Genomic DNA, 23451 nt, shown 5'->3' on the forward strand with positions numbered 1-23451 from the left:
TGTGCTACTGGTCTTTATCAACAATTAAGTCTTCCCCTTAAGATCCTCACAGCTTTATGTTTTATCAAACCACATTTCTTTTCTACAGAGGAAATGTGACATAGAAAAATTATGTTCCGTTCAAAGGCAACACACTTGTTTGGAAAACAGAAGGAAAAAATATTCTTGGCATTCAGAACTTCCTTGATTGCTTAAAATTTTAATGGTTGAAAAAATTAGAACATGCCATTTTGTTGGTACATCCCAGACGTAAAATTCAACCAGCAGACACAGAAACCTCTGTGATACTGTAAATTATAACCGTCTCTAAAATAGCTAGAGGAAGCCTTTTGCAGACCCAACCCACAATAGAGCTTCTCAGTCTCCCGTTGTAGAAAATGGCCTTCAGAGTTTGATCCCGTGCTCATTCTTCTCTCCAGAGCAAATGTAAAAGCCAAGATTTATACCTCAAGTATGATCCGTTTGCCTGTAAATCTCTCCACTGACAAACTGCTAATGGAATTTAAAAAATCCTTCAGTAGCACCTTAAAGACCAACTAAGTTTTTATTTTGGTATGAGCTTTCGTGTGCATGCACACTGAAGACATTCAATTGGCAGCCTGAAGCAACCTTTCCTGAGGCCGCGGCTCCTCCCGGGCTGGACTGAGACACCACGTGCTTCCCCAGCGCTTTATACCCTCGGCAGGCCCCTTAGCCCCGCCCTCCCCGCACTGTCACGTGTCCCAGAACGCGGGCAGTCTCCCCGCTCCAACGACGGCACCTCCCACCGCGCGGTTCCCATGGCGACCAAGCAGCTCCCCGGAAGGCGGCGCGGCCAGCCAATGGCGCGTCGCGTTGCTATGGAGAGGGCGGGCGGGCCAATGGCGCGCCGGGGTGATGGTGGGCGCGAGCTGCGGCCAATCCGCGGCGGCCTTTTTGTTGCCTGGGCAGCGGGGCGAGGGAAAGGGCTGGCCTGGCCCGGGGCCCCTGGCGGCGGCGGCGGCGGTGGAGGCAGAGGCAGAGGCTGAGGCAGGTGGGTTGGAGGGAAGCAGCGGGGCGGGCCAGGGCCGCATGCAAATGAGGGTCGTGACGGGGAGTTTCTGGCTCGGTGGCCCCGCCCCTTCGCTCTCCCCCCCGTGGGAGGAGGAGGAGGAGGCAGCAGACCCCAGCCCACCTCTGGATGAGGCCCTCCAGCTCGCCCGACCTACGGTGCCCCCCCACTCCCACCCCGTGAAGGCGCCAGGCCCCCTCCGTGACGTCGCTCCCTCGGGGGGGGGAGGAAGACAGGTAGACTGCCCCTGGGCAGGGAGGCTCCGCTTTCGACTGGGCTTCCCAGGACCTGCCGCCTGCCCGCTCGCCCGCCCAGAGAAAGCTCCCCGCCGCCTTCCCCCAGCCTCGTTGGGGGGGGCAGTTATGATGTCAAGGGGAGAGGGAGCCCCTTCCTCCCCCCCGCCTAGTTCCACGCCCCTTTTGCCGGCTCTGCTCATCCTCCACCCACAGGGGGCGGGGGGGGGCAGCAATAAAAGCTCCAAGCGGCGCAGCCTTTCCTCGCGGGAGAGTTTCTTCATCCCGCCGATCCATTTCCGTTGCCCTTTTCTGAAACTTTTCCAGCCCCGCAATGTTCTGCTTAAAAGGCACAGCGACCCGAACAGTGCATCGTGTTCACTGTGTCCTTTTGGCAGGCACCGTGGCCTTGTCATAGCTGCCAGGTTATCCCTTTTTTTAAGGGATTTTCCCTTATGCTGAATAGGCTTCCTCCCGAGAAAAGGGAAAACTTGGCAGCTATGGGCCTTGTGATACTGGCAGGTTTGTTTCCAGCCTCCTCCTATAGGAATCCTGATTATCCTTTTTTCACGGTTGCTGCAAACCAGGCTGATGTTTTCATTTTGTTGTCCCAGGGCAACTTAAGCCTGTTCCCTGATTAGCTGCTGCAAATTCTGGCACTTTCAGTATATATGCAGTCAAGGGGTTTTGCCCTGAGGTGCATCATAGAATCATAGATTGTAGAGTTGCAAAGGACCCTGATAATTATCTAGTCCAGGCACCCCCAAACTCGGCCCTCCAGATGTTTTGGGACTACAATTCCCATCATCCATGACCACTGGTCCTGTTAGCTAGGGATGCCTGATCTAGTCCAACCCCCTCAGTTTCATAGTTCCTTGCATTGAGCTGGATTTGCTGTTTTGCGGCCCACCTAGCCGGTGTCGAAAGATCCTTCTGGAGCTCTGCAGCCTGCTTTGGTTTTTACCACCTTGAAAAGGTGTGTGCCATCCACAAACTTTCCTACCTCACTGCTCACTCATAACTCTGGGTTGAGAGAGAACACCTCATGCCTGGGGTGCTGCCGGCCAAGCAGCCAGACCTGTGCCATTCCAGGGTCTCCTCCTCGGAAACACCAGCTGAGCCTTCTGGCTGGGCAGCCGCCTTGTCTTCCTGTTGGCAGGCAGGGTGCCCTTTGGAGGACCTGATTTCCTTCCTAAGCTGAGCCTGATGCTCTCTGTCAATGCTGGAGCGGGCCAGAATGTAAGAGGAGCAGGTGGCTCTAATGGTGATGCTGGTGATGATGGCACAATGGGCCTCTTGCAAGAAGTCTTTCTATTGACATGCCATTTTCATTCTGGCCCACTCCTAGAGACCAGTGGGGAGGGAGAGGGGAAAGAGGGTGATGGAGGGTGCCCAGCCGCTCAAATAGCCCCCAACATCAAAGAGTCGGACTTGTTTCCCTGGGTGATGTCCTGTATCTAGGTGCTGCTGGACAAAGAGGTTGCTTTGGTAAGCCTGCTCCCCACAGCAGGTAAATGACCAAGGGTATACGTTTATGCTTTTGTATTCTGGAGTGTGTAGTGGTTTCTCTCCCCCACCCCCCAGTGCAGCTGCAACAAATCCTTTTGGGGGGAAATTCAACACCTCCCTTGTTGTGCCTAGGAAGGCCTTCAAGGGAATTGTCTTTTGCTTTTGCAGTACTTGGAGTGTGCCAGAAAAAACATCTCAGGGTGGTGGGAGAAGGAAAGAGAAGAGAAGATGGATTTCGTGATTGGCAAGGCCAGAAATAGACTCGTGGGGTTTTTCCCTTGAGACTGTGGGCTTCCTCTCCTGGCAGCCTTCTTCCACTAGCAGGATAAGGAAGCTGGATCAAAGAAGTGAGGAATTGTGTGTACAAAATACAGCTCTTCCCTTCTGCCCTGTAGGAAATCCTCAGAACCACCTGTTGCAAAGAGGAGAATGAGCCCACTCTGCTGCCGGCGAGGTTACGATGGAGGTGCGCTGTGGTGGCCTCTTGTTCAGCTCCAAGTTTGACTCGGGGAACTTGGCTCATGTGGAGAAGGTGGAGCACCTGGATGGGGATGGGGACGGGCCCGGGAATGGCGGCAGCGGCGGCAGCAGCACCTCGGCCACCTCAATGGTGTTTGGCACCTCCCTCCCTATTGCTGACTACGAGTTCAATGTGTGGACCAAGCCGGATTGCGGAGACACAGAATACGAGAATGCAAACAGGTAAAGGAGGTCTTGCTAGGCACCAGGCATGGGGCTGTCAGGTAACGTCTTTCTCACCCAGGTCTTTACACCAGCAAAGGCCTTGTGGCTGGCTCCTTCCTGTGTGAGGCATGGCAGCTTGTCCCCTGGGCCAGGCTTTGCAAAAGGGCACCCGGGATGGAGTGTTGGGAGGTTGCACAGCAAATGAGACACCTGGATTCCATGTCCACCTGGCCTCTCAGGTCAGAGGTGGAGAGGACCTTGGGCTGATGTGGGGGGGGGGGTCAGGACCCCTGCCAGAGCCTTCCCTGACTACTCCTGGTCGCCTTCACTCCCCAGATCCTGGTTTTACTTTAGCGTGAGGGGCGGAGCCCCAGGCAAGCTGATCAAGATCCACATTGTGAACATGAACAAGCAGACCAAGCTGTACTCGCAGGGGATGGCCCCCTTGGTCAAGACGGTGCCCGTCCGGCCTCGTTGGGAGCGCATCCGTGAGCGGCCCGCCTTCGAGGTATCTCTTGGGCATGACCCTTGGGGAAGGACGTTGGACTGGTGTGGGCACGGCCTCTGAAAGCAGTGCGTCACAGGGAAGGGCTTGGCTTTCTCTTGTGGGGACGTGAACCTCTGTGAGGCAAGACCAGCTTTGGGCTGCAGATGGCTGGAGAAGGAGGGGAGCAAGGCGGTTTCCAGGCTCCAGTCAGTGGAGTTCTAACATTTTGGCTCCCCTGCCTGAAGTCTCCTTCCACCGTCCTTCCAAAGGACCAGAAAGTCATTTCCTTGCCTGCTTCCCCCTTGCCAAGAGTCAATTGCCTGCTAGGTTTGATTTCAGGCTGTTCTGCTCAGTCACATAGATGTGCTTGTGTTTATTTCTGTGGGAAAAAGCACGTGAGCTGCCCAGAAAGATGAGCTAGACTCCAGAGTCTGTATGCAGCCCTGGCATACACCGTCCTCCTAGCAAGAGTCCTGGATGTTAGCCAGGATCATTCCAATCTCTGCCTCCTCTTGCCCTGGCCCCTTGAACGGGCTCTGAGCAGCGAAATGACCCTCTCCCCACAACAGGCTTGTGTTATGACCCTGCCACAAAAGTGTAGGGCAGAGTGCTGAAGGTCAGGGGACCCGGCAGGTGGGCTGTGAACATGGTGTCCATTGCCAGGTATCTGATTCAGGTCGTGGCAGAGAGAATAGACTCTTCAGCCTGGCCCTGAACCACAGCAGGCTGTGTGTGTTGATGGATGTCTGTCATGCTCCAGCCACAAGGATTATTATTATTATTTATTATTTATACCCCGCCCATCTGGCTGGGTTTCCCCCACCACTCTGGGCGGCTTCCAACAAAGATCAAAATACATTAAAATATCACAGATTAAAAACTTCCCTAAACAGGGCTGCCTTTAGGTGTATTCTGAGAGCCAGTGTGGTTTAGTGGTTAAGAGCGGTAGACTCGTAATCTGGGGAACCGGGTTCGCGTCTCTGCTTCTCCACATGCAGCTGCTGGGTGACCTTGGGCTAGTCACACTTCTTTGAAGTCTCTCAGCCCCACCCACCTCACAGGGTGTCTGTTGTGGGGGGGGGAGGGGAAAGGAGAATGTTAGCCGCTTTGAGACTCCTTCGGGTAGTGATAAAGCGGGATATCAAATCCAAACTCTTCCTCCTCTTCTTCTTCTAAATGTCAGGTAGTTGTTTATCTCCTTGACCTCCGATGGGAGGGTGTTCTACAAGGCGGGCGCCACTACCGAAAAGGCCCTCTGCCTGGTTCCCTGTAGCTTCTCGCAGTGAGGGAACCGCCAGAAGGCCCTTGGTGCTGGACCTCAGTGTCTGGGCTGAACAATGGGGGTGGAGATGCTCCTTCAGGTATACAGGATCGAGGTCGTTTAGGGCTTTAAAGGTCATCACCAACTTCATTACCTCTTCCTTTTCCCCGTACAGATGGTGGAGACCCAGTTTGTCCTCTCTTTCGTGCACCGCTTCCTGGACTGCCGAGGTGCCACCACCTTCTTTGCCTTCTGCTACCCCTTCTCATACACAGAGTGCCAGGAAATGTTGGCACAGCTGGATGCCCACTTTGCAGAGTGCCGGCACCTCCCTGCTAGCAGGTGAGCCTGGCCTCTGACCCATGGCTGCCATCCTCCTCTCTGCCCCCCAACCCCCTCCCGCTTGGTCACTCCAGTCGGCTCCTGTGAAGTTGGCTGGGCCAAAACTCCTTAGGTGGGGAAGAGTTTGGGGTGTTGCCAGGGAGGTTATTGGGGCGCCATGAGACAGGGCACTTTAATAATAAAATAAAATAATAATAATAATTATAATAATAATAATAATAATAATAATTTTTTATTTATACCCCGCCCTCCCCAGTCAGAGCCAGGCTCAGGGCGGCTCACACCAATAAAATTACAATGAAACATAAAAAGCAATTAATTAAAATACAGATTAAAACACAGTATTAAAATTTAAAATGCAGCCTCATTTTGAGTAGTCAAATTCAAGCCATGAGGGAGGAAAAACGCAGGGGTCAGACTAAGTCCAACCCAAAGGCCAGGCGGAACAGCTCTGTCTTGCAGGCCCTGTGGAAAGATGACAAATCCCGCAGGGCCCTGGTCTCCTGGGAAAGAGCGTTCCATCAAGTTGGGGCCAATACTGAAAATGCCCTGGCCCTAGTAGAGGCCAATCTAGCCACCTTATGGCTCGGGATCTCCAGAATATTGTTGTTTGTGGACCTTAAGGTCCTCCACGGGGCATACCAGGAGAGGCGGTCCCGTAGGTACGAGGGTCCCAAGCCGCATAGGGCTTTAAAGGTCAAAACCAGCACCTTAAACCTGATCCTGTACTCCACCGGGAGCCAGTGGCTGCTTGGGGACTTTCCCAGGTCCTCGGTTGGACTGTGGGTCTCTCCCAGGGTTCTGTGTCATGTCAAAGATCCTAGCGGGGACTTTCTGTCTGTCTCCCTTTTGGTGCGGACTCTGGCACTGCCTGGAACATTTGGTTCCTTTCCCGCCGTCCCCAGGAGCTCCCTTTGGCCCTTTCCTTCCTAGCTTCCTGCCCCCCCCCCTGCTCCTGAAAGCGCTCAGGGGGCAGAGCGGCTTTTGCACAAATGCCGCCTTATTTTTGCTGGTTTCTGCTGTGTTGCCTTTCCCCCAGGTGGCTGTTGTTTGAAGATGTGTTTTGTTGTATGTGCTTATCAGGCACCCCCAAACTTCGGCCCTCCAGATGTTTTGGACTACAGTTCCCATCATCCCTGACCACTGGTCCTGTTAGCTAGGGCTCATGGGAGTTGTAGGCCAAAACATCTGGAGGGCCGCAGTTTGGGGAAGCCTAGTTTAGTTGTTCTATGTTGTTCAGGATGCTCTCTTTAATGAGAGAGGGGGGCTCTGAATGCTTTCCACGAAAGTGGAGCCTGCAGGAGCCCTCCTGGGCTGAGGCTGGGCAGGTCTCTTATCGGACAGCTGCTTTCCTTTGGCCTCTGTTGCCACCTCCTGCGATGGCAGCACTTGCGGGCAGAAGAATAGCCCTCCAGGGAAAGGGCCTCTCCAGTCCAGAAATGGCTAGCCAGAGCCTCCTTGGCAGCCTGCATGCAGGGCATGAATGGAACAGCCATTGCTGGGTGGTGTGAGGGACACGGCTGGTCTGCTTCCAAACCAGGGAAGGGGGTGGGGGTGGGATGGTCAGGAGAAGGCGGGAAGACCCTCCCTTGCCCATCTAAACTCATGTCCAACATTGTAGCACAGTTAGTCGGAAGGCAGGTGCAGACTCTAGGAAGGCTGAGGGGAAGCAGCGACCCACCGCCCACAGAGCGAGGAAATGCCCTAAAGGAGGACGTGCAAAGGGGAGGAAGGAGGCCCCGCTTCGGGGGACACCGTAAGTGCTTGCTTTGGTTCCCTCGCAAGGTCCAGGTGGCCCCACTGACGGAGGAGCGGGGCCCCGGGCGCAAAGTCAGGCTGCCTTCTGCCTTGAGGTCCCTCTGGACAAGAGCCTGGCTTTGCAGGGGGAGGGAGGAGGAGAGGACAGAAAGCCCCTCTGGCCACCTCTCTCGCAACAGGGCTGCGGGAATGAGCACAAGGGAGGGTCGGGCAACAAAGATCCTTGGGATCTTGGAGTGGGAATCCGATCATGGGTGGGGAAAGAAGAGGCTTCCTTGCATGCTGGGCAGGCGAAGGGGAATCTGGGGAAGAAACTTTCGGGGGGGGGGAAAGAGACTTTAAAAGAGAATCTTCCTTCTGGCCTTGCGGGGCATTGCTGGCTGGGAGAAAAGCAGGCTGCTCTCTTCTCTACCTGCAGCTCCCTGGACTCCATCTACTACCACCGGGAGCTGCTGTGCTACTCCCTGGACAAGCTGCGGGTGGACCTGCTCACCATCAGCTCCTTCCACGGCCTGCGGGAGGAGAGGGAGGCCCGCCTGGAGAAGCTCTTCCCGGACAAGCACACCCCCCGGCCCCACACCTTCACGGGGAAGAGAGTGAGTTGGCTGCTGCCGCCCCACTTGGGCAGGATGCCCTGCCATTGCTGCTGCCCATGTGGGGAGCATGAGGCTTGGGCAGCGCGGCCTGCCCTTGTTTCTGGATAGCTGTGGACACAAGCAGAAGCCCTTTTGGCCCACATTGCCTCAGACAGGCACCTCAACACCCTCCTTCCTGGTTTGCCTCTTGAGCATCTTCCTCGACGTCTATGCTTTTCTCTGCAACCGCTGCCCCCAGTTTTACCCACCCGCCCTTTCTGATTTCTGCCTCCTTCCTGCTCTGCGTTGGCTCATCGTGCCTCAGCGTCTTTGTCTCCTAGGTCTTTGTTCCTTCCCTGTTTTCTCTCTGTCTTCCTGGCCACCCACATGTGCTTCCTTCTCCTGCCATCCTCCTGACCTGTGCCATCCCCAGCTCTGCTCTTCTTAAACAGAGCATAGAAACCCCCTTTTCAAGCTGCCTCTCCCAAGTTCAGATCTGTCAGTCTCCCCCTTTCCTTTGGGTGAGGCTGCAGGCGGGAGTGAGCTCCTTCTAACTGATGCATGGGGATAACTAGTTCCAAAGTGGTGTGGGAATAAATGACCACACAAGCGGATGGGTGGGCAGGAGGCCTGTTGTGGTAGCTTTGAGAGGAGCAAGAGTCCAGTTTGGGAAAGGAGCAGATCATCCTCTCTCTCTCTCTCTCTCTCTCTCTCTCTCTCTCTCTCTCTCTCTCTCTCTCTCTGCCCCCAATGTCCCAGCAGGTGTTCTTCCTAAGCAGCAGGGTGCACCCGGGAGAGACACCCTCCAGCTTCGTCTTCAACGGGTTCCTGGAGTTCATCCTCCGTGAAGAGGACCCTCGGGCCCAGATGCTGCGTCGCATGTTTGTCTTCAAGCTCATCCCCATGCTGAACCCGGACGGAGTGGTGCGGGGCCATTACCGGTGAGTCCCTTGCCAAGCAGGGGCTTGGTTTCTGGAGGGCAAAGCCAGCATAAACACAGAGGGGTGGCCAGCCCCAACTCAAGTCCCAGGCTGGTGGGACAGATCCCTCTACAAAACCTCTGTCGCTGCAGACTTATGCTAGGTGAAGGCTGGGCGAAGGCAACTGGCCAGTTCAGTTGGCCTGGAGAGAGACATTCTTTGGTTGGGGGGGGGTCCTCTCCCACCCCCCAACCCATCTCAAGGGAGCTTTGGCCCAGAGGTGGCGGCTGGTGCTTCTCTCTTCCTGCCTGAGACACCCCAGCGACTGCACCCAGTACCCAGGAGAAAGGCGTCTTTGCCCAGCGTGGCTGACCCCTCTGGCTGCTTCTCTTCCCCACAGGACAGATTCTCGTGGTGTGAACCTCAACCGCCAGTATCTGAACCCTGACGTTGACCTGCACCCGGCCGTCTACGGGGCCAAGGCCGTCATGCTCTATCACCACGTCCACAACCGCGTTCAGCCGGGCTTGCCCGACTGGCGGGCCTGCGTCCCTCCCCTCGGCACCAAGGCTGCCAACCAGCGCTCCACCCGCAACGGCCCTCCCGGCGAGGAGGCCCCCCTCTCTGAGCTGGAGAAGGCCAACAACCTTCGCAACTGTCCCAGGGATGCTGGCGTCCCCTCGCCTCAGGACCATGAGGCCTCAGAGGCACCAGGGAGCAAAGACCAGGATGTCTGGATCCTCTCGGAAGATCTGCCTCCCGCGCTCTGTGAGGAGGAAGCCGAGGTCCGCTCTCCTCCCGCCCCAGAAGCCATCCCACCGCAGCAGAGTGGCCTGGCCTACTACGTCGACCTGCACGGGCACGCCTCCAAGAGAGGCTGCTTCATGTACGGGAACAACATCTTCGAAGAGGCTCACCAGGTGAGGAGGAAGAGGAGATCAGCCGGAGGTCCGTGAGTCAACAGTGCGCAAGAAGGGAATGGGGGGAGGGACGCACAGTCCCAGGCTTGAGGTGTTTGAAGATCCCCCTTCCTAGTCCAGCCAAGGCTCTAGTGCAGGCATCCCCAAACTTCGGCCCTCCAGACGTTTTGGACTACAATTCCCATCTTCCCCAAGCACTGGTCCTGTTAGCTAGGGATCATGGGAGTTGTAGGCCAAAACATCTGGAGGGCCGCAGTTTGGGGGTGCCTGCTCTAGTGCCTCTGAAAGAGCAGCAGCTACTGCTGTTGTGCTTTTTTCTCTGATGACTAGGCACAATCTGGGAGGGCCATTGGAGACTTCCTCCTCTTCTTGGGTGTTTGGTCTGCTGAGCCTCAGCCTTTGCCCCTCCTGGCCTCTATCATTTGCTGCCTGGGATTCCAACTCCATCAGCTGCATTGTGCATGCTCCCTTCTGCGCATGCCCAGCCAGCTATTCTGTTGGCCCTGTGGCAGGAGGTTGAGCTGGGCTGGAGAGGGGCAGCTGTCCGCTGGGGGTGGCTGCTGAGTCGCACTGTGGACTCTGCTGGTGTCAGTTTCATGGGGTGAGCTCAGCTCGCTATGCCTGAGCGTAGGGGAGAAACGGCAGCCCCAACCTCCCTGGTTGATCTTGCAGGTTGAAAACATGCTCTTCCCCAAGCTCATCGCCATGAACTCGGCTCACTTTGATTTCTCGGGCTGCAACTTCTCCGAGAAGAACATGTACGCCAAGGACAAGCGGGATGGGCAGTCGAAGGAGGGCAGCGGGCGCGTGGCCATCTACAAGGCCTTGGGCATCATTCACAGGTGAGCAGAGGACACAGCCTCACCGACAGACCAGCCACTTATGCCTTCTGCTCTGCACCCACCTTCAAACAGCTTCAGAACATGAAAGATTCTGCCTCCGTAAAGAGAGACCCCTTCTAGATCAGCTCAGAGCTGATTTGGACCATGGAATAAATACGGCCGGGAGCACCAGTCCCCACCTCCTTTTAGAGCCGCTTAGAGGAACCTGGCAGAATAGGCAGCCGGGGAGAGTTGGGTGGCCAAAGTAGGTATGTATCCATAGTGGCAGTGCTGGCTGAGGGCAGGAGTGATGGATGAGGCCCATTTCATTGTGGATCAGAGTCCGCGTTTGGGCAGAGGTAGCGTGTGTTGGTTTGTTGTTGTTGTTTAGCCGTTTAGTCGTATCTGACTCTTCGTGACCCCATGGACCAGAGCACGCCAGGCACTCCTGTCTTGCACTGCCTCCCGCAGTTTGGTCAAACTCATGTTCGTAGCTTCGAGAACACTGTCCAACCATCTTGTCCTCTGCCGTCCCCTTCTCCTAGTGCCCTCAATCTTCCCCAACATCAGGGCCTTTTCCAAGGATTCTTCTCTTCTCATGAGGTGGCCAAAGTATTGGAGCCTCAGCTTCACGATCTGTCCTTCCAGTGAGCACTCAGGGCTGATTTCCTTCAGAATGGATAGGTTTGATCTTCTTGCAGTCCATGGGACTCTCAAGAGTCTCCTCCAGCACCATAATTCAAAAGCATCCATTCTTTGGCGATCAGCCTTCTTCATGGTCCAGCTCTCACTTCCATACATCACTACTGGGAAAACCATAGCTTTAACTAGACGGACCTTTGTTGGCAAGGTGATGTCTCTGCTTTTTAAGATGCTGTGTGTTGGTTAGGGTGGTTCTATTCCGATCCGTCTTTCTGGCCTGGGGGCAGCAGGGCTCCTCCTCCTCTTTCTCCTCCTCCTTGGACAAAAGTTAGCCCTCTTCCTCTCCACCGTTAAGGCTGGATACTTGGTGGTGGGGGATGAGTGTTCAGACCCCTGGGCTCTCACTTGTGGGGTGCCTCAGGGTTCTGTCCTCTCCCCCATGCTTTTCAACATCTACATGCAGCCGCTGGGAGAGATCATCAGGGGGTTTGGGCTGGGTGTTCATCAGTATGCGGATGATACCCAGCTCTACCTCTCTTTCAAATCAGAACCAGTGAAGGCAGTGAAGGTCCTGTGTGAGTGCTTGGAGGCGGTTGGAGGATGGATGGCGGCTAACAGATTGAGGTTCAATCCTGACAAGACAGAAGTACTGTTTGTGGGGGACAGGAGGCGGGCAGGTGTGGAGGACTCCCTGGTCCTGAATGGGGTAACTGTGCCCCTGAAGGACCAGTCATTTTGGACTCAAAGTTGTCCATGGAGGCACAGGTCAATTCTGTGTCCAGGGCAGCGGTCTATCAGCCCCATCTGGTACGCAGGATGAGACCCTCCCTGCCCGCAGACTGTCTCGCCAGAGTGGTGCATGCTCTGGTTATCTCCCGCTTGGATTACTGCAATGCGCTCTACATGGGGCTACCTTTGAAGGTGACCCGGAAACTGCAACTAACCCAGAATGCGGCAGCTAGACTGGTGTTTGGGAGCGGCCGCCGAGACCACATAAGACCGGTCCTGAGAGATCTACATTGGCTCCCAGTACGTTTCCAAGCACAATTCAAAGTGTTGGTGCTGACCTTTAAAGCCCTAAATGGCCTCGGTCCTGTATACCTGAAGGAGCGTCTCCACCTCCATCATTCTGCCCAGACACTGAGGTCCAGCGCCGAGGGCCTTCTGGCGGTTCCCTTGTTGCGAGAAGCCAAGTTACAGGGAACCAGGCAGAGGGCCTTCTCGGTAGTGGTGCCCGTCCTGTGGACTGCCCTCCCATCAGATGTCAAAAACAACAACCAGATTTTTAGAAGACATCTGAAGGCAGCCCTGTTTAGGGAGGCTTTTAATGTTTAATAGATTGTATTTTATTTTTCTGTTGGAAGCTGCCCAGAGTGGCGGGGGAAACCCAACCAGATGGGCGGGGTATAAATGATTTATTATTATTATTATTATTATTATTATTATTATTATTGGTTCCTAAACACTGCCAGGTGGAAGCGTCTTTTATCCTACCAAGCTGCTTCTGGGTGTGGGATCAGTTTTTTAAAAAAAGGGGGGGGAGCCTGTGGTGAGCATGTCAGTGGAGCTGGGTGTGCACAGGAACACGTTTTATTGATAACATTCACAAGAATTGAATTGCTGTCTTTTAAAGTGTCAAAGTGTGTGTTTTTGTGACACACGTAGAGACGTTTGCAGGAGGCAACCTATCACCCCCTCTGTTCCTTCTAGCTACACGCTGGAGTGCAATTACAACACAGGACGATCCGTCAACACAGTTCCAGCCGCTTGTCACGATAACGGGCGGGCAACCCCCCCTCCTCTGCCAGCATTCCCCTCCAAATACACAGTGGAGCTCTTTGAGCAGGTATCAGCCTCCCCCACCCCCTTTATTAGATGAGCTTTGTGCGAGTGTCAGTGGGTGCATAATTCCAGGGACTTGCCCCTGAGCCAAAAGGGGCCTCCTTGAGTGGTTTTGGCCAGGCAAAAGGAGGCTGCCTTGGCCACTGCAGCAGCAGCAGCAGCAGCGAGTCTTCCTCTCTTAGCTGTGTTGACTGCGAGAGCCGTGAATTTGCCTGGAGTGTCACAGGGCTCAGGGCTTCCTGGTGTCTCTCTGTGCCCAGGTGGGAAGGGCGTTGGCCATCGCAGCGCTGGACATGGCCGAATGCAACCCCTGGCCCCGGATCGTCCTTTCCGAACACAGCTGCCTTAGCAACCTTCGTGCCTGGATGATGAAGCATGTGCGCAGCATGAGGGGCGTGACCGGCTGCTCCCGGAGGAAGGGGGCCAAGACTCCTCCCAAGGGGACCAAGTATGGAGGCTGGGGAGAGGCTGGTGGGGCGATGCCAGGGCTCCCAGGGTCCCTCCCAACAGGCCTTCCTGCTCTAGTCAGGATGCAGGACCTTGACTTATGTCCCACAAGCCCCTGGGGCCCGTTGCTCTTCTGCTCCTGCTGCTGCCACCAAAACCTCTTCCTCCTGGTCCCATCGAAGGCTCAGGAGAAGAACCAGGGCTGACCTTTTGCCAATCCCTCTCCCCAGAGGATTATTGCACAGTAATACCTCGGGTTACGAACACAATCCGTTCCGGGTCGCAGTTCGTAACCCGAAAAGCTCGTAACCCGAACGCGACCCGAACCGCCATTTTGCGCATGTGCAAAGCGCTATTTTTGCGATTTTCGCGCTTTGCGCGTGCGCAAACCGCGCACGCCACTTCTGCGCACGCGCGGGGGCGAAAATACTTCCGTGTTTGCGCAGTTCGTAACCCGAATTGTTCGCAACCTGAGGTGGTCGTAAACCGAGGTACGACTGTAGAATCATAGGATTGTAGAGTAGGAGGGGATCCCAAGGCCCATCTAGTCCAACCCCCTGCAGTACAGGAATTACTGATAAATCTCATTTTTGGGTGGCCCACTCAGTCACCTTCAGGCCCGAGGACCGGTTGTAAGACTTGAAACAGCAGTTTCCAAATGGGATGGGCATGTCTTAGTATGGAGGGGGCAGCCTTGGTCTGAAGATTGCAGTGGATCCCAGTCAGATTTTCCAGAAAGAAGTTTCCTTTTCCCTAGCCGTGGTTGGCTTCAGCAGGGGTCAAAGTTACCCTTTTGGGGTCAATGTTACCCTTTTGGAATCAGCGTGGGATAAATGCCCCCAACCACAGTGACGGCTGGCAATATGCAACTGCGTGGATTTAAATATCGGAGGGGGGAGGGAGAGAATGTGCATTTGTGCCCATTGCCCACGTACTTCTTTCTAGCAGGATAGAGGGACTGAGAGGCTGGGTTAAAGGGTAGGTCTTGAGGAGGGGTGGTGTCTTGTTGCAAGACAGAGGAAACGATGGGGGCCTGGGGAGGGGAACCTCACCCGTGCCCCTATTCAGACACGTTGAGAAACGAAACCTGGTGCGTCAGAGGCTACCTCTTCCTGGGCCACCTCGCAGGGCGGGTGCGCTGGGTTTCTGCCCCTGCGGTGACGCCCTCCCTTTGGCCTTCCCTCCCAGCGGGGTCTCTGCCTCCAACTCCGAGAACTCCCTCTGTCGGGGCCGCAGCTTCATCAACGGGAGCAGCAGCCAGCAGGCGGCGTCCCCGCAGGTCAAGACCTCGCCCAGCTTCACCTTCAGCTGCCCCCACCCTGACGGCCCCCTGGGCATGGGCCAGGGGCCTCAGAAAGGTGCCTCGAGGGTGCTGGCGCTCGTGCGAGGTAAGCTCTGCGGAGGATCCGTGCTGGGCGCAATCCGGAGGATCTGGGAGTGGCTGCGCTGGCAGAAGTGACAGCCTTGCAAGAACCTCGCCTTTTCTCTTTCTTTCTTTCTTTCTTTCTTTCTGTCTCTCTCCCTCCCTCTTTCTCGTGAAATAAAAGTGTTCCACAATAGATGCCAGTCATCCTGTGAGAGCTGGCCCCCAGCCAACCCGAGCCCCCCGCCCTGCTCTCTGAACCGAGGGGAACCCCAGGCTTCAGGGGACCTGTGGGGGTCTTATGTAGAGCGCTGGGCAGAGGCCTGTGCTGCTGCTGCTGCTGCTGCTAGTGGTGCCACTCCTGAGGAAGCGGCAGGTGAGCTGGTCCTGCAGGGAAGGAGGGAGCTCTCCAGCAGCAGGGCGCCTGCTAGGGAGGGGGGGGGGTGTCCTCTTGCCAGCCACCATGTGGCAGTGGGCCACGTTCCTCTCCTACGCTTCCTGCATGAGGCGAAGCCGTTTGCCTTGGGCTCCCTGCCATTGCGCCACTGCCAGCCTCGCCTGCAGCTCCACCTGCACAAACACCCCCTTGCCCTCCCGGCTAGGCTACTGCTGCGTCCTTGCTGCTGCATTGTGGCACTGCAGGTGCCACGGCAGGTGAGGGTGCAGCTGCCAGCAGCATTGTGGGTGCAATGGCAGGGGCGGGGGGGGCGGATCTGCAGGGGGGCAGTGGTGTTGAGCATCTTGCCCACCAAAACATGCTGGGCCACCCCTGGCCTTTGGGATCCTTTCTAGCCCTGTGAGGCAGATATGGATTGAGGCAAAGATGAGATCCTGAGCCTCTCCCTGCCAAGGGCCAACCATTCTCCATCACCAGCTCGGCTGCCCCCAAGGTGACCCAGCCGGCTTTCCCCATGGAGTACCTGCCTCCCTGCCTCCTCCCTCCCACAGCCAAAGAGTTCAGCCGGGGGTTGGTTGGGCTGATAGAGCACCATCCGGCAAGAAGAAGAGAATGGTGGGCTGAGAAAGGAGGAAGGACCTGGGCAAAGCACAGGCAGGCAGCTGAGTGTGGCTTCAGCAGCCCTAGCACTGCTGCAGAGATGCCTCTCTCTCTTTCCTCCTCCTCCTCCTCCTCCTCCTCTTGCTCCTGAAGGAAGGATGAGGGCACTGAAAGAGCCTGGATAGAGAGAGAGATAAAATGCAGTCGCTGAATGCATGAAAGGATTGTGGGATTTGTGACCCCACCCCACCCCACGGAAAGCTTCCGGTTTTGGAGTGTATTAGGAGGAGAGGGGCTGCTGTTCCCTGCCTCCCCCCACAAGATGGGCTTCTCCCTGGGCTGAGGTCAGTTGCCCTCCAAAGGCCACATCGCCCCAGCCAAGCCGTTGCCTCTCCCCGCTGCTGCGCCCCGTTCTGGGTGGTAGGTGGCGCCCGACAGCCCTCCAGAATTGGATGCCACTGTGCAGGTGGGCTCCCTTGGGGCAGCAGATAGGTGGCACAGATCTGCCCCCCTCCCCAAGTGAACGGAACAGCCGCGCTCTCAAGAATTGGCCTTTGTTGGAGACAAGAGAATGGATTTCCCCACCCCCGGCTTCTTCTGGGCAAAATGTGTTCAAGCCCTGTGGAGGAGAGGTGCATGATGGGGCCACCCCTCACCCCCTCGCAGAACTAGGTTTTGCCTTGTCCTTTCTCCCTGCTCAGAGTCGCGTGTCCAGGAGAAGCGCCGTCACCAGCACCAGTCCTTGCTGCGAGCAGCAGTGAGCAACATCCAGGCGCCCCCACCTCTCTCTTCTCCCACCAGGACGGCCTCTCACCTCCAGCTGCCGACCGGCCTCAGCTCCTGCCCCCTCCCTGCCCCCCTCAACATGACCGGTGCGTAGTCCTTCCTTCAACCTGCTCCCCAACCCCCACCCAGCTTGACTAAAGGCCGCCTTGGCAACACAAGTGTGAGCCGGTTGGCTGCTGGAGCAAGCCCAGGGCAGAGGCTGGCGTGTCAGTCAAACTCTCAGGTGCCACCAATGGGAGCTGCATGGCAGCTGGCAACTTGGCCTGAGTCAGGGGAGAGGGGGAAGCAGCAGAAGCAGGGAACCTCTCGCCTTCCTTTCTCTTACCAAAAGTCCCCAGTCAGTCGGGAGGTGGTGATAAAGGAATTAGAGACCCACGGTGTATCTTTCTGATCTCAAGAGTTTCAAAGGTGTAGAAGCGAATTCTTGCTACACCGGGGGCTGCCTCCCAGTTCCTGCTCTCTTTCCCAGCACAGCCCGTCTCGGCTGCGTCCTGCTTGGGCGGCCCGGCAGGAGCAGAGCTTAACCCTTGGTGCCCCTTCTCTCCTTAGCTTGTTTACCCTGCCTGGGGAAGAGAAGGAAAGGCAGGCAGGAGAGCTGCCTTCAAAGAGCCTTGCAAAGATGATGCCTCTTCTCTGTTGCTCCAGGGGGCAAGACCAGGATCTGCAGGGTCTTCCTGGGAAGCAGATTTGAGCAGAGGGTCCCCACCCGAGGGGCACCATCACGTTCTTAGTCATTTCTTGTCAAGTGCGCACCCTGCGTTTCACCTCCTCTGGGTCTCGTGCTGCTTTCAAAGTATTAAAATGTATAATTTCTTCCGTGTCTCTTTCCAGTTGTAACCCTTTAAATATGACATGGTTTGGCAGTAAGTAAGAGATGGTTGAAGCTGCTTCTGCCTGGGACCCTATTAAGGATTCTGGCCAGAACTTTGCACTGCTGCCCAGGGCTCCCTCCCAGGAACATGGTGTTGTGAGCAGCCTCCCCCAGAGGCTGAAAGGGGTGGAACATGACGCCTGAACCAAGTGACTGAGAAAGCCCAGCCTTGCAACTGTATTCCGTGTTAAGAGTGTAAAACTCAAGCCTTTCTTTTTTTATATCATTTAAAAGGGGTGACCAGCAGTGCAGTCAGATAATGTAAAACTTCAGACTCAACGGTTTTAGAAGAGGCAGCACGTGTGACCCTCCAAATAGTCTCAGATTCCCAGCCTGGCATGATGGGAACTGCAGACCAGCATCCTCTGGAGGGCCCCAGATTAGCCATACAGACCAGTGTTTCTTATTCCCTTGCAAACTGAGAGCCTTTTCTCAGGCTGGGGCAAAGGAGCAGAGATGGAGGCTCACGGCGCAGTTTTGGCATTGGGGGTGGGAGCTGCTCAGGAAAAGCCAGCAGAAGATAGCAGTGGGGAGCCAGCAGCAGTTCCTGCCCCTGCATGGGGGGGCGGGGGGGGCAGGTAGGCAAGCAAGCCGGCTGTTTGACCCACTTTCTCCGCTGACGCCTGGAATTGTTCCAGGTGGAGAAAGGGAGGTGGCAGGCTCTCCTAAGAACAGCCTGCTGGATCAGGCCAGTGGCCCATCTAGTCCAGCATCCTATTCTCACAGTGGCCAACTTGCCCTGAGCGGGGTTCGAGCACAAGAGCCCTCTCCCCTCCCGTGGCTTCCAGCAAGTGGTACCCAGAAGCATTGCTGCCTCTCTGGAGCTTGGCATTCGGCCTGAGCACTTTTGCTTTTGGCTTGGCTGATTACTCTGAAGATTTGCCGACCTATAACAAGGGGAGTTCTCCATAATTTTCAGGGCTTTGGTTGAGGGTACAACCAGTCCTAGAGCCTCATGATATGTTCTCAGGGGATCACCCCCCCCCTCCCTGACAAACCTTGGAGCTTATGTTGCTGCCGCTTGGAGGCTGGGCAAGCAGAGGACAGTGGAAACTGGTCCCTCCTGCCAAGGAGGGCTACCATGGACTGGCTAGTGGCCTCTCTCCTTCTGCTGTAGGGCAGCACAACCCTTTGCCAGCCAGTCCTTGTAACCAGGGACACCTCTTGTTGCCTCCAAGGATGTTCATCTCCCTCCCTGCCTCTCTTGTTGGTCACGCAGGCCCTGGCTGCGACGGACTGCAGGAGGCAGAACACCCCAGTGAGGAGCTGAAACCGCCTCCGCCTTGTGGCCTGGCCTTGCTGCAGGTAAAGGGCAGTGGTTAAACAGCCGGGGGTGGGGCTGGACTCTGCTCCTAGCTTGCACCCTGAGCCAGAGGTTATGGGCAGCAGTCCTCTTTCTCTCTCTCTGGCAACCAGAAAGCAACAGGCGGCATGGGCCTTGGTTTACTTCCCTCTGCTCCACTGCCCCCTCACCCACTGCTCATGGCAGCTCAAGCAAGCCAGGCAGCCTCTGACTTCTCTTTCTTTGGACAGAATATTTCAAGGCGGCTGAACAGCGAGCAGCTCTCAGAGACACCCAGGTAATGGCTGCAAGACAGCAAACAGTGAAAGCACCAGGGGGTGGGGGGTGGGGGAGAGTGCTTGAAGTGGAACAGGCATGAGATCAGGAGAACAGAGCCTGCCTTGGCCGTCCCCAGGAACCGAGGCAGACCTTTGGGCTGCTGCTCAGCATTTCCGAATTCTCTTGCCTGAGTGGCTTGGCTGTCGAGCCCACTGCTAGCCTTGTGCTCTTCCCACAGGCTGGAAATAGTGATGCCTCGGCCGAGCCGGATCCCCATCCGCAGGAGACCGGCTGGACAGCCCCAGCATCTGCTCAGCCTGAATGGCTGCAGTGACGACTCCTCCCTCAAGGTGTGGAAATACACCCCTTCACAGCTGCCAGCTCAGAGTTCCCTGCCAGGTAGGTTCCTCTGCTAAAGTGGCGGGGGGCGGGGAAGGAGATTCCCTATGCCCAGGCCTGCTGGACTTCCAGAGATGGCAGGAGGCTTCAGCTCCCTCATTTCCTGGCTCAGACAGCAGCATAAAACAAGCCTGCTGCTGGTCCAGTGGCAACCAGAGGCCTGTGGGAAGCCTCCAGGTTTACAGAGTACGTCCTTCTCCCTGCAAAGCACCTAGTATGCGAGGTTGGTCTCCTTGTCCTCCATGAATCCCTACACACCCAACCAGTCACTGTCTTCTACAGGAGGGGACACCAGCAGAGATACTATTGCACCAGGAGGTCCAATCCGTGGTGTCAGAATTGGGCCTTCAGTAGCAGCATGAGGCACATTTTCTTCCTTTTCTAACACAAGCCTTTCAAGTGGAGGGTTTTACCCCAGCTGGTATCTGTTTCAGAACTGAATGGATTTATATATGCATTGCTTTAAACTATTATTCTCTGTGTAAGCTTTTTTTAATATATGAAAGTGTTTTAGCTGTACACACACACACACACACACACACACACACACACACACACAATTGTTCTGTTTGCTTTTACTGCATAGTAAACCGCTTTGGGATGCCTTGTAGAGAAGGAACCCATAAATGAAATAATTTATCTAGTAGTCTCCTTTTAAAGCCACCTGCAATATTGGTGAACATCACATTTTGTAGAAGTGAAGTTAATAGTTTTAATGTTAATAGTTTTAATTACCGGTACATCCTGTGGGGAAGCCTTTCCTATTTGTTTCTCTCTCAACCTGCTCTCCTGCAGTAGATTCATGGCATTCCACATTCAAAGGTTCTAGTATTAGGAGTCTGGCGGCGGGGGGGGGCACTTTCCCCACATCATCCATTATTCTGTAAGCCTCTAACTCTGGCAAAGGCAAACTCGGCCTTCCAGATCATGGGTAGGCAACCTAAGGCCCATGGGCCGGATGCGGCCCAATCGCCTCCTAAATCCAGCCCACGAACGGTCCGGGAATCAGCATGTTTTTTCATGAGTAGAATGTGTCCTTTTATTTAAAATGCATCTCTGGGTTATTTGTGGGGCATAGGAATTTATTCATTTTTTATTTTGTTTTAAATATAGTCTGGGCCCCCACAAGGTCTGAGGGACAGTGGACTGCCCCCCTGCTCCAGATGTTTTGGGACTATAATTCCCATCATCCCTGACCACTGGTCCTGTTAACTAGGGATGATGGGAGTTGTAGTCCCAAAACATCTGGAGGTCCAAGTTTGCCTATTCCTGCTCTAACATGTCCCTCCTTAGAATGGGGTTGCAAGTTCCCAGAGCTGATGAGGCTTTTAACTTGCTCTAAACTTTCTATGGTATTACTGTATGGTTTTGTTTTACATTGTTGTAAATCGCTGCAGTATATTTCTGTGATACAGAGGTGTGTGTGTGTGTGTGTGTGTGTGTGTGTGTGTGTGTATATGATAAACCAGGCATCTCCAAACTGCGGCCCTCCAGATGTTTTGGCCTACAACTCCCATGATCCCTAGCTAACAGGACCAGTGGTCGGGGAAGATGGGAATTGTAGTCCAAAACATCTGGAGGGCCGAAGTTTGGGGATGCCTGTGATAAACCAAGTGATATCCAGCATCATCTAGTCTAAGCCGTCCCTGATTCAGGAGTGCCACCATGACAGCATTCCTGGCAGGCTCCCCCCCCCCCGCAGCCTTTTTCGCCTATCGAACAGCTAATTCCTGTTAGACTAACCTCCTGCGAAGCCTCCCTCCCATGTGTCTGCCTTTTCCCATCTTGGAGTTGTTCCTGCCGCTGATCGCCTGCTCTCCTTGCAGAGTTTCCGCTGGAAGTGCCCGAGCTGACAGTCACGAGTCAGAGGAAAGAGCCGCTTTTTCTGTGCAACCCTCCCAACGCCTTGCTGGACGAGGTATGGCTCCCCTGCAGCCGCTGCCCTCCCCTAGAGCCCCCGCCCTGTAGGCCGAAGAGGAAGAAGAAGCCGCCGAAGCACACCCACCGCAGCATAGGCAGCGGCCACCCTCCCCCTTGAAGCAGCTCGGGGGGCAGCCTCGCCCCAACGGTGACACCGCTCGCCTCCCCCCCTGAGCTAGATCTCTCTGTTGCAGCACATCCCGGGGCAAGCAGATTCCCCGCAGCTCACCTACCACAAGATCCTGTCTTTCTGCACAGAGGCCTGATCCGCCAGGGGGGCCGGAGCAGCTGCGGCCAACCCGTTCCAGCGCCTCCGCAGCCGCCCCACAGCACGCCAGCGACACGACGATGACGACAACGCTTCCCCCCATGGTGTGCCAGAGACCACCCAAGGCACCCTCCTCGCTGGCGTCCGGCGAGCGCTCGCCCCGGCCTCCCCCCAGCCCTCCGCCCCGCCCCTGCCCCTTCAAGCCCAAGCTGCTCTTTGGGACGCGGCAGCCGATGGTCCTGGCCCTGAGCCGCCTCCCCGCCTACCAGGGCCCCTCGCCGCTCTCTCCTGGCGGCGGCCAGCTGCACAAGGCACCGCCCAGGGCCTAGCTCTGCTCCCCGGGGATCCATCTCCTCTGCCCTGCAGACCAGCTGGCCCCGCTCCGCCAGCCTCGCCCCCCACCCACCAGGCCCTTTCTGCAGCAGCTGTGTACATAGTTGGTTACTGGCTCGGAAGCTATTTTTTGACATGAGATTGGTCTTGTGAACACGTTTCTATTAATAAATTTCGTTTGACAAAATGGAAAAAAAAACAAAACCCAGCGGCGGGCGTCATTGCCAGCATCTGCAGGGGCCGCGCGGACCCGGAAGAAGAGCGTCAGGGGGGGCGTCGGGTGGGGGGCGTCGCTCCAGCCATGGCTTCCTGCTTGGCGGCGGCGGCTTCTTCTGGGGGTGGGACAGAGAAACGGGGAGAGGTGAGCCGGGGGGGGGACCTTTTCCGACGAGGCCTCCCCCGCCCCCTCCGCCTCCCCCCCAACGGTACCTGTCCTGGCGCTGCTGCTGCTGCTCCTCCGCCCGCTGCCCTCCCCTCGCGGGGCGTCATCACTCCTGCTTCTTGGGGTTGTTGACGGCCACGTAGTGGTAGAGGACGACCAGCAGGAAGAGCGAGACGCCCAGCATGTTGGCGAAGATGGCCAGCTGCACGTCCGTCACCATCCTAGGCGGGGGGGGGGGAAGAGAGGGAGAGGGTCAGGTGAGGCAGGGAGGGGAGGGGGCCGGCGGGGGGGGCGGAGGCCGAGTCTCCTCACCTGGCGGATCCCGATTCCTCCCTCGATCCCTCGCGCTCGGCCCGGCGATCGCGGAGACACGTCTTCCCAGCTCCAGCCGCGGCGCCTTGTGGGAAACGGGCCGGACTTCCGGCGACGCTCTGCCCCCTCGCCTGACTCCAGATGACTTGGGACTACGATTCCCATCATCCTTGACCGCTGGTCCTGTTAGCAGAGGGATGATGGGAGTTGTAGTCCCAAAACGTCCCATGCGCTCGCTCTCCGCTCTGGCCCTCGGCTACTCTGTGCTCCACCTCTCTCTCCTCCTCCTCTCCCTGCGGGCAGAGCCTGGCCGCGCTCTTCGTTTCCCCGCCGCTCGGCGAAGGGGGCTCGGCTCGGCTCTGGGGCGCCCCCTGGCGGCCACGGGAGGAGGAGGAGGCGAGGGAAGGGAACGGGGCTCCCCGCCGCGCGCCCTTCTCGGCCCCGAGTCCCCCTTCAGGCGCGCTCCAGCCCGCCCTCTCTCAGCAGCCCATCGCCTTCCTGCACGGGAAGCCCGCTCCGCAGATTCACACGTTACGCTCAGTCCGCGAGTCAGGCGTGCAGCGGCGGCGCCCCGTGCAAGGCGCTGCCCTGGCAGGAGAAGAGCGCGGGGCTTGGAAGGAGAAGCGCTCGAAGGAGGAGAGCCCAAGGCAGCGCCTCTTGCAAGGAATGGCTGCGGCCGGGCAACGGCCTTCTGCACGCAGGGCTGCCGCTCCTCCCTCGCCTCGTTCTCCTTCTCTCCCTACTGGACCTTGGGGTGCCCCACCCCCCGCCTGCCTTGAGGTTTGGCA

At 56.5% G+C, this 23451-nt stretch overlaps 2 protein-coding genes across 21 annotated transcripts; one reads left to right on the forward strand and one right to left on the reverse strand.

Annotated features, from left to right (window-relative positions):
* Positions 1-881: 881 nt before the first annotated feature.
* AGBL5 (AGBL carboxypeptidase 5) lies at positions 882-22173 on the forward strand. Of its 19 annotated transcripts, XM_088667023.1 has the most exons (19): positions 895-1012; positions 3168-3474; positions 3793-3964; positions 5380-5546; positions 7168-7302; positions 7723-7900; positions 8642-8820; positions 9200-9719; positions 10392-10561; positions 12893-13028; positions 13285-13472; positions 14660-14859; positions 15019-15210; positions 16533-16703; positions 18708-18793; positions 19022-19068; positions 19288-19448; positions 21275-21366; positions 21563-22173. In XM_088667023.1, the coding sequence occupies exons 2-19, from the start codon at positions 3233-3235 to the stop codon at positions 21632-21634; spliced, it is 3108 nt and encodes a 1035-aa protein (XP_088523149.1). In that variant the 5' UTR covers positions 895-1012; positions 3168-3232; the 3' UTR covers positions 21635-22173. The 19 variants fall into 19 exon arrangements, with proteins under 19 accessions (XP_088523151.1, XP_088523150.1, XP_088523149.1 ...); XM_088667025.1 differs by lacking the exon at positions 7168-7302 and having other exon boundaries at positions 882-1012; XM_088667026.1 differs by lacking the exon at positions 15019-15210 and having other exon boundaries at positions 923-1012.
* On the reverse strand, positions 22111-22738 carry OST4 (oligosaccharyltransferase complex subunit 4, non-catalytic). 2 transcript variants are annotated; one of them, XM_035110767.3, is made up of 3 exons: positions 22664-22738; positions 22399-22572; positions 22111-22298 (listed from the first exon to the last, which is right to left on the reverse strand). In XM_035110767.3, the coding sequence occupies exon 2, from the start codon at positions 22569-22571 to the stop codon at positions 22458-22460; it is 114 nt and encodes a 37-aa protein (XP_034966658.1). In that variant the 5' UTR covers position 22572; positions 22664-22738; the 3' UTR covers positions 22111-22298; positions 22399-22457. The 2 variants fall into 2 exon arrangements, with proteins under 2 accessions (XP_034966658.1, XP_034966657.1); XM_035110766.3 differs by having other exon boundaries at positions 22111-22301.
* Positions 22739-23451: the final 713 nt, after the last annotated feature.

This window comes from Zootoca vivipara, chromosome 3 (assembly GCF_965207765.1).
Source record: "Zootoca vivipara chromosome 3, rZooViv2.hap1.1, whole genome shotgun sequence".
In the NCBI taxonomy this organism is placed as follows: Eukaryota; Metazoa; Chordata; class Lepidosauria; order Squamata; family Lacertidae; genus Zootoca; species Zootoca vivipara.

Excerpts from the sequence above, each read along its gene's own strand:
- AGBL5 (XM_088667021.1), top strand. The coding sequence starts at position 3,233 with ATGGAGGTGCGCTGTGGTGGCCTCTTGTTCAGCTCCAAGTTTGACTCG. Across the intron at positions 10,562-12,892 it reads GCCTTGGGCATCATTCACAG|CTACACGCTGGAGTGCAATT; the intron begins GTGAGCAGAGGA and ends TGTTCCTTCTAG. Across the intron at positions 13,473-14,659 it reads ACTCCTCCCAAGGGGACCAA|CGGGGTCTCTGCCTCCAACT; the intron begins GTATGGAGGCTG and ends CTTCCCTCCCAG.
- OST4 (XM_035110767.3), bottom strand. The coding sequence starts at position 22,571 with ATGGTGACGGACGTGCAGCTGGCCATCTTCGCCAACATGCTGGGCGTC.